The 15,609-nt window shown below is 46.0% G+C and overlaps 1 protein-coding gene across 1 annotated transcript in view; it reads left to right on the top strand.

Moving 5' to 3' along the window:
- Window positions 1-360: 360 nt before the first annotated feature.
- Serpine3 (serpin family E member 3) overlaps window positions 361-15,609 on the top strand; it is a 30,652-nt gene continuing 15,403 nt past the window's right edge. Inside the window, exons 1-5 of the mRNA XM_047552293.1 lie at window positions 361-421; window positions 1,678-1,959; window positions 7,343-7,588; window positions 9,528-9,725; window positions 11,842-12,040. Of these exons, the coding sequence (XP_047408249.1) occupies window positions 1,701-1,959; window positions 7,343-7,588; window positions 9,528-9,725; window positions 11,842-12,040 (902 nt within the window). The 5' untranslated portion in view covers window positions 361-421; window positions 1,678-1,700. The remainder of the gene's footprint in view (window positions 422-1,677; window positions 1,960-7,342; window positions 7,589-9,527; window positions 9,726-11,841; window positions 12,041-15,609) is intronic.

Here is a 15,609-nt window from a genome sequence, read left to right as displayed (position 1 = left end):
AGAAGCATTAGGTACCTGGTACCCAGCAAAAGCCCTACACAGAGTTATCAGTGGAATTCCTCAAAGTGACAAAGGACTGGATGAGGGGTTCCTTGCTGGTACAACCAGGTCACAAGCCTAAGAAGGCTTGACGGGTGTGGCTGGCTCCGTCCCCAGGGTCCCACTCTGTTCCCGATCTGGGCTTTGCTGCTCAGGGTTGGGCTGCTTCTCCTGGCTCCCTTCAGTACCTCCAGGCTCTAGGAATTTGGACCGAGTGGTAGAGACATCGCCGGCAGAGACGGCCGTCGCCAGTTTCCTCCCTGTGCTGTCTTGTGATTCAAAGCAGATTCTGTTCCACTTTTTTAAAAGGGAGCACATTAATGCTGGAGACCCACAAGAACAGAACCAACCAAGGAAGCACAACCGTTTGGTCCAGGAGTCCGTGAGTAAGCAGCTCCTCCCATGGTAGGGCTTGGGTCATGGGGAGCCCGGGGCACTGAGGTCCAGGTCCACTTGCTGAGAGCTGAGTATTCCTGTGGGAGGTTATAGGAGCTGCAGGAGCTGTTGAAGTGGGGCTTGAGGCTTTCACAAATGACCCTGGGCTGGGACCCTCCACCTCCAGGTGCGTGCACACACACGCACATCCTCACTTCTGTGGTACCAAGGACATCCATCTGCACTGCGTTTGTGCTTGGCTGCCTGCAGAGAGTTGAAGAACAAGAGATTGGCTTTCTGTCGTGGGTCTTTATCTAATGACAACACTGGTAGTCTTGCCTGCAAACTTCTGTAGGAAGTTCCATCTGATTTCAGAGTTAGACCACTTAGCAAAAATTGCTGCTGACTAGGTATGTGGCGTAGCCATGGAAAACACTTGCTTTCTCTTTTGATATGAACTTCTAACCTGTGGATGTTCTGGCTTCCCTGGAAGGGTACAGTTCTGGGGTCAGAGTTTACTTTGTTTAATTCTCTTTGTGAAAGTGTTCTTTTTATGAGAATAATTCACATCCCAAGAATTCTAGCATTCCAGTTAACAGTTAATTCATGTATCAATATTTTAATGCACTTATATATATTCTTGATAGTCAACCAGGATTTAAGCTATAGCACTGTTGCTTTCCCCATGGAAATGAGTCACTGAGTTTTCTTAACCTCAGTCACTATCCGTACAGGTGAAATAAAATAACAGGTACTATTAAGATTTTTGGAATAATTGAAAATGTACAAAGTCCTTTTTAACATGCTAGATTATTGTTATTAGTAGTAGTAGTAGTAGTAGTCGTCGTCGTCATAATATTTGTGATAAACAAGGCACAGCTATAAGTTGGTTAAATACAGAAGAAAAGAGTATATGCACTTCTTACATTTCTTTTTCCAACATAATGGTTTGCTTCAGGTATTGCCAAGGCCACATATCCAGTGACAGAAGCAGGTCTTCCAACCCACGTTCTGGTTTTCAAAAGCATCCCAGCAAGTGTGAATATTCCCAATGCTAACACAACAGAATGCAGTAAAGCCACCTGGGCAGGTGGGACCGAGGGTGGGTGACCAGGGAAGCTGGATGAATGCCTCCCTGCCCTGGCCTTTTCCAGCTGCTAAATACAGAGCGAACAGAGCCGTGCAGCGCGATTCTCTGTGGGATGAGCTGGTTGCATCGCCAGCATCCCTCCTCATCCTGCTTCTCTGCCCGCTGAATTGCAGGACCAGCAGCAACAGCGATCTCCATGCCGCCTCTCCTGCATGTCACCCTCTTCCTCCTTCACTTCTGCTTCCCCAGAGGACACAGCCACCTCTCCCAAAGCCTGCTAATGCAGAAGACTGAGTTTGCACTTCGCCTCTACCGGAGCGCAGCAGCAGGTAGAAACGGGACAAACTTTGTCATCTCTCCCACCGGCGTGTCCCTGCCCCTGGAGATCCTGCAGTTTGGAGCCCAAGGGAACACTGGCCAGCAGCTGGCAGGTGCCCTGGGGTACACCGTGCACGGTAAGAGACCAGCCACATGCACGCTTCCTCGCCTGCTCACCCTTCACACCTACTCTTCTCATTCTCTCTCTGCTCAGGTGATGGGGGTAGGCAGGCAGGAGCCCCCAGTGGCACTGTCATGCAGAAGGACGACCACTGGGCAGGAATGCAACAGAGGCATTCAGACTTTGGAATGGTGGTTACCCTTGATTTTTAAAGTTCATTTCTAGCATCAGATTCCATGGCAATATTTTGGTTCCATGGCCTTTTATAGTCCCAGAAAGTGTTACAAACACCTTTTAAATATTAATTAAATTAATTGCCACAACAACCCCACTGAGGATGGTGATTTTATTATCATCCTGATTTTGGAAATGAGCAAATAGGCACAGAGAGTGGAAGCATCTTGTTAGAGGTCACACAGCCAATAAGAGGAACCGTTGGATTCCAGTCCAGAATCTCTGGTTGCAGAGCCCATGTTTTCTATGAATCTGTGACTTCTGGCCAGTGTCCAGTCTGCTGGTTTATTTTTATGGATTCTGTATCTTAGAGCATCTCTGCCAACAGCAGCAAGTCTCTTGAATGTAGCTCAGTCTCAGCTGAACTATGCTCGGGACCAATGAAAGACCTGGTTTTGTTGCCCACCACCAACTCCATGCTATGGCACACGCGGGCTTTTCTTCTCTATCTCAGAATAAGATGTCAGTAGAAAGGATGGGAGTGAACTTTGCATAAATTAATATTTGCCAGAAAGTGTAAGAACCATACCAAGACAGCCTGGCAAGAATTTTGAACTAGCAAGTAAAGGTCAGCACCCAATATGTCAGGCCCTAAGGCGCCAGCTGAGCTTCTGACCCTCCAAAACAATGATGGTGACCGTGCCAGCTGACAAGTGTGAGTTCTCTCTGGGGATACTGAAGCTGAAGATAGTTTATGGAACTTAATTGTTCTCCGCAAGTATGTCCCAGCAGCGCACAGATTCAGACTTATTCTTCTACTCCATTAGGTCTGGTGCAAGGCAATTCACCCAGGCTGATGGATTGCCCACTGCGTGTATTGGTGCAGACATGTAAGGAAAACCCTGAAAACAGGCAGCTCAGCCTCAGAGGAGCGAGACACATAGAAATACACTCTAACCCTGCACCATAAGTGCATTTGTGTGAGATAAAGTAGTACAGGAAAGGGAATGATTTATTCCCCTGGCAGATCTGAAGCCTCCCCAGAAGTCATGACATCTGAGATGGGTTATGAAAAATAACAAGGAATATGAAAGAAAGGGCAGGCATTTCAGTCTTAAAATAGAGACTCACTGAAGTCAGGATTGGGAGAAAGATGGAGATGCAAGAGCTGCTATCCTGCAGAGAAAGGAAACAGTGTGATTGACTCTTGGTTGTTGTGTACAGCGTCAGTGCCTGGTAACCAGATGGGAGGATGATCAGGATTTCCTGTCAGCCCATTCAACAATCACCAAAGGTCAAGAATGTCCAATAGTCAAACTCTGTGGAACAATGATGCCATTTGCCTGGCTTGGCGGCACATGCCTGTAATCCCAGCAGCTCGGGAGGCTGAAGCAGGAGGATTGTAGAAATTTAGTGAGGCCCGAAGCAACCTAGTGAGACCTTGTCTCTAAATAAAAATAAAAAGGGCTGGGGATGTGGTTCAGTGGTAAAGCACCCCTGGGTTCAATCCCCAGTACCTCCCACCCAAACAATAATATTAATAATATTAATATTCTTAATCTTAAACTGCTTTATTTGTCATATGGAACCATAACTGTTGTGAACAAGAATGTGCCATTTTCAGAGTTCTGGTTAATAGAACATCTCTGTGCTTTGGTTTGCATCAGGATAGCTCAGAAAATCATGTGGGCACTACTTAACACTACACACCAGTGCCCACTACCTACCCCAGGCCAATCTTTTCTTCAAGACAAAGAGCACCGTGTAAAGTCAGCAGCAAAACACACCCAGGTTCAGGAGCACTGTGCCTGTTAAATCAACAGAAAGATCTCTCCAAGTCTGCAGTGTGACACAGCTGCATTGTCCTCTTGCTGTGCATTCAGACACTGTGTGACAACCAGGAGCTTTGCCAGGGTTCCTGCCTACTAGTCTTGAAGCACAGTGTGAGATTCAGAACAGACACCAGAGATGTGCCAAAGAGCTCCCTGTTTTCACTCCAGGAAACACAATTTCCCAATGTCCCAGCTTCTCGGGATCATCGTTGTCCTGCTAGATTAATAAATTTAGAACACTTCAGTGTTTTCTATTAAGCACAAGAATGGTACTAGGAACAGAGACCTCAGAGAGGAAAGGTGGTCTGGCCCTGGAAAGAATTGTTTCCTGATGCATATGGAGTTACTTTTATCATCATGATGTTATTTGATCCTTGCAGAAACCATACACAATATTAAGCCTTTCTTTATATTTCTAATTTATAAATAAGAGCAAATGACTTGGCAAAACTCAGCTCACATAGGCAAATGCCAGAGCCAGAATTCAGATTACATATTTTCTGACTAGACATCCTACATTCTTTTCACAACCCCTCGGCTCTACTCTAAGCCGTGGAGCAGTTGCATAAATATATAAGCACCCTGCCTTCTCTGTTGCTTGCCAAGCATCCCCATTATCCTCTCAGCCCAACCAAACTCGCTGGAGAGCACTCTAAGCCCTCTTTTGCTTCTCTGGCAATTAAAATGTTAGCATCCAAAAGAGTATTCTTGTAGTTTGAGAATTTTATACACCTTAACCTTACAAAGTCAAGGTCTACCAGATTCAGTGTCCTATTTAAGAAGGTTAATGTAGCAGATTTATTTAGAAAGGAAGGTACTCTCCATGCCAGTCCCTCAAATGAGCTGAAAGACTGTTTTGCAGCAGGATCCTTGACTTCCTTCTGGCACTTTCCATTGCTCTGTACCCATCCCAGGGACCCTCTCCTCAAACCCTTCACACCTCCCTCACTATACCCCTGGTGTCCCACAGCCCCTGTGGCTTTCTTTTCTTTGTCTTTCTTCCCTCACTCAGCATTTTGTTAGAACCATCTAATTATGCCCCCTCTCGAAGCAAGAAAGGCAGCTTTCTATTTCAGAGGTAAAAGGCAGAGAGAAGGCAAGCCAGTAGTGACAGGAATCTGCTTCAAGGGCTGTGGGAGAAGCGGGTTCTCGCTCTCACATCATTCACGTCTGATCCATCACAGAAAAGGAACTGGAATACAGCAAACGCTGCAGAACAGGAGGGTGCTGGCTCCACAGCCACCTTCACCCCCAAGAGAACAAAGCACTCCCAAGCAGTGTGTCCATAGCTCCTCACCCTGTGGGCGACAGGACGTGCACCGTCTACCCACAACTTGGTGATACTGAGCCCGTGAATGGACTTCTCTGGCTCAGCTCCCTCATCTATAGATGGCGATCACAACGTCATTCATTTACAAGACTGTTAGAAGAACTGGATGTGATCAGGAATGCAGGGCACTCTGCACACTGTCTGTGGACACTGCCAGCCTTGAGTTGTTCTTATTTTTGGCAATGCATATCCCTGTGTGCCAATGGGCAAAGCCAGGCCAGACTCAGGTGGAGATAAGATTTTATGCTAAAATTGACTTCAAGCCAGTTTACTTTGCTCTGTTTGTTTGTAAGAACACTAGCTCCTAGCCCAGAGAAGGTAGGGGGACAGAGAAAAAGCTCAAGACCACCCCTAAGGTCACTCTACACTATGGACTAGTGAAATGTCTCAAGGCTCCTCTGTGACAGTCAACGTTCTGCAGAGATAGGATCCAGAAACACAGATGACCTTCCTGGGTAAAGTAAAATCTGACTGTGAAGACTTTCATTTCTTTTCCCACTATATTATAATGCAAGAACTCATGTCAGACTGAAATTCATGTGATCAAGTACTTTTTTATAGTTGTGGATTCTAAGAAGCAGTTTCAAAGATTCTAAGCAGGATTCTAAGTATGAATGATTTGTAGATGAATAACATCTGTCCAGTACTGTGGTCAGCAGCCTGGGAACCATAGCCAGGATGAATTCTGGGTACTATGCTCCCTCCCAAAGGATGTGAACCAAGTTACTCAGAGATCTGCTGCTGCCTCCTGGCTTGGCCTCTGCAACCTGAAGGATGTCCGAGTGGACAGACCCCAAGCTGAGTGAAACAGGTATCCTGGTATATGACATGGCAAGGTTAGCTGGGGAGGTGGTGTGAGAAGAGGGATCCAGCATTGTGTCTTGCAGGGAGGGTTTGGGGACAGCTACAGGGATGTGCCTGACAGCAAGGAGAGGCACAGAGGAGAACAGGAAGAAGGTGTCCTGCAGGCAACCTGCAGGGCAGGGAGGCTTCACCTCCGGGAACACCAGCTTGTGGGATGCCTTGGGAGTCTAGAAGCTGCAGCTTGCAAACAGGAGCATGAAAACAAAATCCACTATGGATTATGGAGAGAAGGTAGCAATCTCCTGTGTAAAGAGTAAATAAATAGAAATCTAGCTGCCATCAGGGGGTGGAACCTAGTCACTCCCTAATTGCTTATTTCCTCAACAATCTTGCAGCTTCTCGCTGATATAATAACACAAGCTGGCTGCTGAGTTGTAGGAAGATGGGGGATGGGAAGAGTTCTTACCTTTCCTCTGTATTTTTTCAAATTGAAAGCGTAGTTCTAAAAGAGTCTGCTTGGGTTTATGACATGCAGTCACACGAGGCCCCAGGAAAGGTATCTTGACAATACAACATCCTGACCACTGCCCGTCATGGTTACTTGTGTCATTGCATGTAAATCTCTTGACCGTGTAAATGTTTGAAAGCCCTTCACCCTGTGCTTTGGACCTCATTTTCCCAGCTCTAGACCCTCTAGTCCAACGTTAGTCAACAGTCCTAAATCAGGATGTTGGGAAAGAACGGCTCCTTATGTTAGTTGACTTCATTGCAGCCAGATTTTTTTTTTTTTTTTTTTTTTTTTGGTACTGGGAATTGAGCCTAGGGATGTTCCACCCAGCCCTTCGGTCTCTCTAAGTTGCCTAGGCTGGCATTGAACTTGCCGGTCTCCCAAGTAAGTGGGATTACAGGCGTGTCACTGCACCCCACCACAGCTGGATTTCCTTCAGATCTAGCATGGTCTCTTCCTAGCTGTTTTGGTTTTTTGGGTTTTATTCTAGGAATCAAACCCTGAGCCTCAGACATACTAGGCAAGTGCTCTACCACGAGCTGTGTCCCCAGCAGTTTCTTCCCAAACAGCCAGACTGATTCCTGAGCGGGCTGAGCTCTGACTTTTCCCGATTGACTAAGCACCAGATTTCACCTTATGAATCAAGAGTGCGTAGCTGGGGTAGCGTCTCCATGCAACACGTAGACGGGCACTGTGCTAACTCCTTCCTCACATTCCCCATTGAATGCTTGTCCCGCCTTCTCTTTCACAGACCCAAAGGTGAGAGATGCCCTGCATGCCGTTTATGCCACACTGCGCAACTCCAGCCACGGCACTGAGATGGAGCTGGCCTGCACCCTTTTTGTGCAAGCTGGGATGCCACTGTCTCCCTGCTTTGTGGAGCAGGTCTCCTGGTGGGCCAACAGCAGCCTGCAGCTGGCGGACCTCAGCGAGCCCAACAGCACTGCCATCCAGGGCAACGAAGGGGCATCCAGACCAACCACAGGTAAAAGAAACCGTCCTTCTCCACAAGGCTAAAGCGAGGGCTGCAGAGGCAGTAACACCCCATGCTTGCCAGAAGCCATGGTGATGGGCGCGTGTGCTGGGCTCCACAGCAGCACGGGTTTGTCTTCTTGGGAGAGCCTCCCCTTGAACGACCTGCTCTGTGAAACAACTGGAGTTGACTTTGTCCCCATTCCTACCCCACATGCACGCATGCGCACAGAAAAGTGCTCCTCAGAGCCTCCACCTCTGACACACCCTTCAGGCTTTGTCCCATGCCATTGTTCCCACTGAGCTCTGCATTCATCTACAGTTAATTAACCCCCTGTGATAGCAAAATGTAAGAGGGGCTGAAAAACGGGATTTTGGGGAATTTTGGGTAAGGAAATAATTCAAAAGAAGAAAAGGTTATATGTAATAAGATGATTAGTTCAGTTTCATTGAAGAAAAATACATTTATAACCTAACTGTCCAGCAATGAGGGATGATTCAGGGAGGTCTGGCACCTGCCACCTTGCCATGTAATTCTTAGTGAAAATGACAAAAATCATAATATTTACCTAGCCCTTAATTTATTTCTCTAGCACTGTTTGAAATTCATTATCTCAGTTCGGTTTCGCATCAATCCTAGGAGGTGGTAGTACTGTCCCATTTTAAAAATGGAGGAACTGAGGCACTGAGACTTGAGCCCTCTGCCTGCCCAGGGTCCACAAAACCAGGATTCTAACACAGGGGTGTGACTCCAACGTCCTTGGTAATGACACTTGTTACCCAGAAATATCAAGAATGCTCGACACACAAAGCTGTTTAAAAAGCAGAATAGGAAGTGACAGGATGTACACCCATTGAACAGACGTACTTGCGATACTCCCTCCATCTTCTCCAGGGCTTCATGACATCAGGTCAATTTAATCAAAAAGGAAATTCCTTCTCACCTCCTTGTGCTGCCAGGACACTCCCACTCCTGCCCTCTGCAATCACTAGCTCTTTCTCAATTCCTGAACAAATTCGTCCTCTAAGAAAGGGTGGCCATTAGTGCAGCCATCCTGGATCTGAAGCCAAGTTCATCCAGTCTGAATTCAAGGTTTCTCTCCATCAGGTAACTAGATCGATGGTGGCTTTGCCCATCACAAGTACCTGGCATTGACCAACTTCTCCAAGCATCTGTGAAGTGAGGAATAACAGGGACCAATCAGTGAGAATTTGTTCAAGTATTTAGAACAGAGCTCAGTGCAAAGAATGTGTTTATTAAACAAATGAAGGGTCAAAACAAAAACTGTCCCTGTAGCAGTGATCTGCCTGTCCTCTTTCTGGTAATGCATGAAACTTTAACCACAGCCCTCCAGAGATAATGCTCTGGACATTACAGTTCAGCAGTGGTCAGTGGAGATCTAGGAGTGACATGATGTGGCACCTCCCTGTCACTGCACCTAGTTCCTCAGAGTCTGCCTAGAGAGGGAACAGCTCCAGACAGAGCCAGAGAGAGCCCTCCAACCTGCTCAGAGCAGAACAAAGTTGTGTCCTCAGGAACAGCTCTTCAGAAGCCGGTACATATTCCACCATTAATGGATATTAACAAATAGGCTGCAGCTCACCTTCTGAAATGCCTCACTGTCCCCCAGAGCCTGTGGGCAGGTGTCAGGGACTCAGACTGACTTCTGAGTTCTCACTTTCTATTCCCACCACCCCACCCCAGGGCAGCAAACTGAGAGCAGCCCGCTGTGACTTCAGGTCTCTTGGCAGTACAAGCAGTTGAGATAGGGAATTAAAGCATTTTTAGTAAATTGAAAAGACACTGGGAAACATGAGAGAGAGAGAGAGAGAGAGAGAGAGAGAGAGAGAGAGAGAGAGAGATCTTGCTTTTTTGTGTTTTAACTCTGCATTCCTTCTCCACACACATACTGTGTTTAGTTCAATCATAACATACTTTTACATCCTTCCTCTGCTGCTTGCAGGTAAGAGCCCAGGTGGCCTGCCGTGGGAGCAGATCAGAGCAGCATCTGCTCAGCTCGCACTGGTGAGCACCATGACCTTCCAAAGCACGTGGCGGAGGAGATTCTCCTCCACCAACTCACAGGCCCTGCCTTTCACCTGTGCTCGTGGCCGCGTCTTCCAGGTCCCCATGATGCACCAAATGACTGAGGTCAACTACGGTGAGTCCTCCTTCCTCTGGGCTGTCTGAAGTGGGAGGAAGCACCAGCTGTGTGGGCAGGAGAGGGAAGACCAGGCCTCTGCTCCCAAAGGACCAGGATTGAGCTGTGTCTCCATGTGGGCCCATCCTCTGGGCCACAGCTTTGGCCAAAGGAAAGTCCAGGGTGGCAGGAGACTTAGAGAAAGGGGTCCGTGTACCATGTGTGCTGACAAGACAGTGTGGACACAGATGTGGAAGAGAAATTGGATTCATTTCATGCTTGAAATTTCATGCTTGAAATTTCCTTCTGCACTTAGTAAGAATGGAGTTAATGTGAAACCAAAAGTGTTTGAAACGAACTGCCTCCCCTGGCAGGCACTCTGATAAAATGGGAGCTGAACAAGGATGAATATTGAGACTACAAGGCTCCCCAAAGCCTCCCAGACCAATGATCCCATTGGTCCTGAGATGCTATGGTTCTGTGTACCCACCTGCTTGACGGTCACTCGTGTTGGTCAGGGAGGGGTGCAGGGTGGGCGTGCCCAATGCTGGTACATGCCTGGCCGTCCCCATCCCAGCAGACGGCCGTGTGCAATGCACCTCAGTGAGCCCTGCACCACAGAGGAGCCCAGGCCCCACCTCTTGCTACATACTTCTCCCCAGCCACGTCTCTCAATTTTGCTTGAGGTTCAGTCTCCAGTGGCCCGTGGGGCTTATTATGTTCTTATTCAGGGAAAAACAGTGAGATTTCAATCAGCGTCTTTGGAACTTTGACATTTAGAAAGCGCAAGTAGTCCTGCTTTGGTTCCATCCAGCTGCATGTGAGTGCTCAGTAAAGGTACTCATCTGTTTATTCAACCAATAATTACTTGTGGAGGTCAAGTAAGATGAGAAGAACGTCTATTAGATAAACAAATATGCAAGAACAGTTTATTATAGTTCTTACTCTTATCATTTTATCATTGCTGTTGTGACTGTGCTAGTTGTTTTGACTGTTGGCTTGGTGATGGCAGGCAGGATCTGGGTGGCTTTTGATCTTCCCAGCACACACAGAGTGCAGTGCATGGTGGTAGACACACCATGGACACTGAATAAGTAACTACAGAGTAGCTGAAATATGTACTAGAACAGGGTCCCCACCTTTTCCGACTGAGCCTAAGATTCTGCCTTCACAGCCAGCCAGCTCTGCTGTTCCCCAATACACGCCAGGGCCTCATTCCTGAAATCCTCCCAAGGAAGAGATCTGGGCTGGGGTCCACCCGAGGCTTGCTGCACCCTGGATTGCCTACATGACTCACTCTCCTTTCCCTGTCACTGGGACCAGGCACTGTCTGTTTGTTCACTAGCAACTCTTGCTAGGTCTTCCTGCCAGGTCATTTGTGTCTGCTGCCACCTGCCACCTGACCCAACACACTTTTCTGAAATCATGTTCTGCCTGGCAGCCTAGACTTGTCCTCAGCCGGATTGTCCATGGCCTCCCAGTGGTCCTTCCTGGGACCTGTTTGTTTAGTTCACAGGTTATGATTGGTCAGTCTCCAGGTCAAATGTAGCCTGGACGCATGGTTTTTATTTTGGTCTGTGTAGTGCTTAAAAGGTTGGGAAATCTCATAGGAAATCTGGACTTAAACTTTTAATTGAAAGACAGGGAGATCTGGCACAAAAGGCCTGGGTCCCTTAGGCTAGGATTGAATGAGCTGCCCCTTTAAGACAGGGTATATGGGGGCTGGGGTTGTGGCTCAGTGGTAGAGCACTTGCCTGGCATACGTAAGGCACTGGGTTCGATTCTCGGCACCACATATAAATAAGTAAAATAAAGGTCCATCGAAAAATAAAAAATATTAAAAAAAGAAAAGACAGGGTATATGGTTCTACCCTGTGCCATCATCCCCATCAGACCCAGCCACTGCAGGCCTGATGGCTTAGGCCCTGTGAGAGTGTTTTAGAGACTCTGAGCCTTAGGATCAGTGAAGGGACCATGTCACCCGACAGTCTTCAGCTTCAAGCTGCTCTTCGAGAGCGAGGAGATATTTTATTTCACTATTTGCAGTCCTATAAACATTCCTCTTCCCATGTTGTGGCACCGTTTGGTCCCTCTGGCTCCTGGGACAGAGATAAATTCTGACCCACTGAATCCCCAGGCCAGTTCCAGGACTCAGTGGGCCATCAGGTGGGAGTCCTGGAGCTACCTTACCTGGGAAGCACAGCAAGTCTATTCCTCGTGCTGCCCCGCGACAGAGGAGCCCCCTTGGGCCACATTGAGCCACACCTCACAGCCAGAGTCATCCACCTCTGGACCACCAGGCTGAGAAGAACCAGGATGGATGTGTTCCTCCCCAGGTAAGTGACTACTTCCCCTTTAAGGGCCCGGCTATAGAGCCAAGTGGTCTGATTCAAACATCTATCCTTACCCACTGGGCTGGCTTGTCTAGTGCACCTCTAGAGCTTAGGACAATGGGAAATTACCCTAGAGTCTGAATCCATTTTAGGGTCACTGCTGACCAGTGCTTGGCACATCCCAAAATGAACTCACTTCCTGGGGTTTTCCCCACGACCAAATACTTTGCCTCCCCTGGGTCTTTCTGCCAGGGCCTCTGTCTGCTGCCACCTGCCACCTGACCCATCACACTGTTTTGAAACATGCTCCCACACCCCCTGCTCCAGCTTCATGCCACTACCAGTTTTGGGGACAGCAGAGGAAGCCAGTGCTGTTCCCTTGAAAGAATGTGCCCCAAATCTTCTCACATCTAATGAGTAATACAATTATCATTTCCTCCAAATTAAATAGGAAAGATGGCTTATGAAACTAAGCAAATAAAATTCTGATTATAAGTCAAATTAAGGCATAAAAATGTGAGGCCTAAAGTCTCTGCATTGAAGTTTCTCGTTTGTTCTAGATAGAGGGAACCCCTTCTTTAAGAAACCCCAATAAGTATACATACAAATTTCCAAGTTAAATGATAGTACTAGATTTTGCTTTTCCAAAGCATAGTGTTAGCTGAACTCATTACTTTATAAAGGGATTCCACCAAGGACTTCTTTAAATGATGAGCTTCTCTGGTGCAGTTGAGATCAGAGTGAATTTATCATGAATTTGTAGACCAGCAGTAAGGAAGGACGTGGTCCAGGGCCTCCTTTGCAGTGTGTGATGTCATGCTCCCATCCACCGGTGGCTTAGCTCTCACTCCACGGCCAGGGCTCTCAGCAGGCGAGGGCGGTGGCCTTGGCAGTTCTTCCTTGAGCAGTTAAAAATAAGTCTGTGTGCTGGAACAAAAACACACAAAGAGACCCAGGGAGTTAGGGCCAAGGTCTAAAGTGGGATCAGGCATAGCCTGGGGCAGAAGGTCATCTGAACTCTAAGACAGAGTCTATCTCTCAAAACTAAATATTCAGACCCCAAAACCAAAGCCCCAAGCCTGGATATTTCAACAGATCTCTGGGGCATGGAGCAGAAACAGACCCCTGTCTTCCTGTTATATCTGAGAGAAGCTTAGTGAGGAGAAGAAAAGGAGCTGTTACTGTCAAATGTAGAGAGAAAATGCAGCCTGCTGCAGGGGTTCACTACAGCCTTAGGATAAAGATGACTGCCTCTTCCTGCAACAGCTGATGTAAGCAAGGGGACCCAGGGAAAAGCCGAGCTCCATTGAGAACTCTCCAGTCTCCTCCCAGGATCTGGCACTGTTTGATCTCCCTGGCTCCTCCAACAGAGTTAATTCCTGACCTGCCAAATCCCCAGGCCAATTCCAGGACTCTACAAGACCCTGGGAGGAGACAGTGGAGAGTTCATTTCAGAATCACTGCTCATGGCACAGTTTGAAGTGAACTTGCTTCCTGGGGTCTTCCCAAGACCAGATACTCTGCCTCCACTGGGTAGACTGGAGCCCTCACGACCCCTGCTCCACCTTCGTGCCACAACCAGTTCTCAGGACAGGGGAGGAAGCCCAGTGCTGCTCCCTTGAGAGAATGTGCTCCAAATCTCCACTGTCTTCTAATTCTGTCTTCAGGAATCCCAAACCTTCCAGCAATGATCCTGAAAAACACTGGAGAACAGGGGAGGGGGGGAGGGAGGGAAGGTAGGGATCTTAGTGAACTGTTGATTAATACTTGATTTCATTCTGATCAAAGTTTTTAGAATCTCCCTAAGTCTATCAAGCCTCTTACTCAAGAAGAATAGAAGTTTTTAGGAAAATAAGACCATTTCACCAACAAAACTAAGTAATTTTTTAAATTTAGCTTTAAAGCCTTTAGGGAATAAACTGACAATAAGTAAAAACTATTTTAGGTCTAGCTGTAGATATGAACTTTGGACCAATGGTAGACACAAAGTCAGCTTTTGGGCAAGAATTTACCTTTAGTTCCCTCAAATCATTCATTCACAATTTAGTATAACCTGCTCTGCAGTCGACATGCCATTTTCATTGAAAAAGAGCAAGAAATTATACACACTGTGGGTAACAATGCAGAAATTTTGTGACACTGAGATGTGTTTTTGGGTTAAACATCGCCAAACAGTACATTGGTAGATTCTGGCTAAATTATGATGTCTAGCTTCCAAAGTAACCCTTTACTTATAAAAAAATGAAATTAAATGCATAGGGACCATTAGTCTTCATTATGAATGATTAGCTTATTAAAGAAATAATCAGAAAACTAAGAATGAGTATTTAAGGATCATGTACATCCATAATCATATAATGCTCCACAAAGACTAATAATGCCAAATACGCATTTAACAAAAAAAAATTTGGTGATTAGGTTTACATGGTAGGAAGTTGAACATGAGCATTTTTTTCTTATATTAGGTATAATAATGTATTAGCCTGTTTTCTATCGATTTGAAAAAATACCTGAGGCTAGGTATTTTACAAAGGAAAGAGGTTTATTTAGTTCACAGTTCTGAGGTCCAAGAACATAGGACTGGCATCAGCACAGCTCTGGTGAGGGCTTTCTGGCTACATCACAATATGGCAGATGGCATCATGGCAGGAGCCCATGCAAGAGAGAGAGATCACATGGAAGAACAGGATGCTAGAAAGATTCGGGGTCTAGGCTTGCTTTTTTTTTTTTTTAAACACAAATTGTAAAAAGCTGTACTAATGTCTTTCAAGGGTCTTGCCCCAGTGACTTAGTCTTCTTCCACTAGGCCATACCTCTTAAGGTTCTAATACCTCACCACCATCACACTGTGGCAAACTTCTAGCACACAAGTCTTTGGGAAACACACCCAAACCAATTCTAAACCACAGTAGATATGTCTTTAAAGTCCACCAGGTCTCATATATTCAAAGCAAGTTTTACTCCTTCAAGGAGTTCTTAATCATCATCATGGGTGGTCTATGCTTTTCTAAGAAATTTTTTAATCCACATACCTTAAAATTCATTCTCAATATGCACAATTCATAGGTTTTTAATATATTCACAAAATTGTTCAACTATCACTACTATCAAATTCCAGAACATTTTTATCAGGTAGAAGAATCCCCACACCCATTAGTGATTGCTCCTCAGAACCTTCCTCCCAGACCCAGGCAACTAGTCCACTTTTCTCTGTGAATTTGCCTCTTTGGATATTCCATGTAAATTATGTAGTCTTTTGTGTATGAATTCTTTCACTTAGCATGAAGTTTTTAAAGTTCATCCTTATTATAGCATGAATCAGTACTTCATTCCTTTTTATGACTGAATATTCAGTCGCATGGATACTACATTTTGTTTAATTTAAATTTGTTATAAATTCATTAATTCATAAATATTTGAGTTCTGAGACACTTTTCAGTTAGCTTCCACTTTTTGTCAAAAAAAAAACATAAACATCTTTGCATTTGTTTACATTTCTCTGGATTGAAAAATACATGCATATGAAATTTATGTATTTTGTGTGGCTATATATTTTCAAGTGTCTTGGATAT

This window comes from Sciurus carolinensis, chromosome 5, assembly GCF_902686445.1.
Source record: "Sciurus carolinensis chromosome 5, mSciCar1.2, whole genome shotgun sequence".
Taxonomy (NCBI): domain Eukaryota; kingdom Metazoa; phylum Chordata; class Mammalia; order Rodentia; family Sciuridae; genus Sciurus; species Sciurus carolinensis.
The sequence above is the reverse complement of the archived record's forward strand: the minus strand, read 5'-3'. Positions and strand labels throughout refer to the sequence as shown.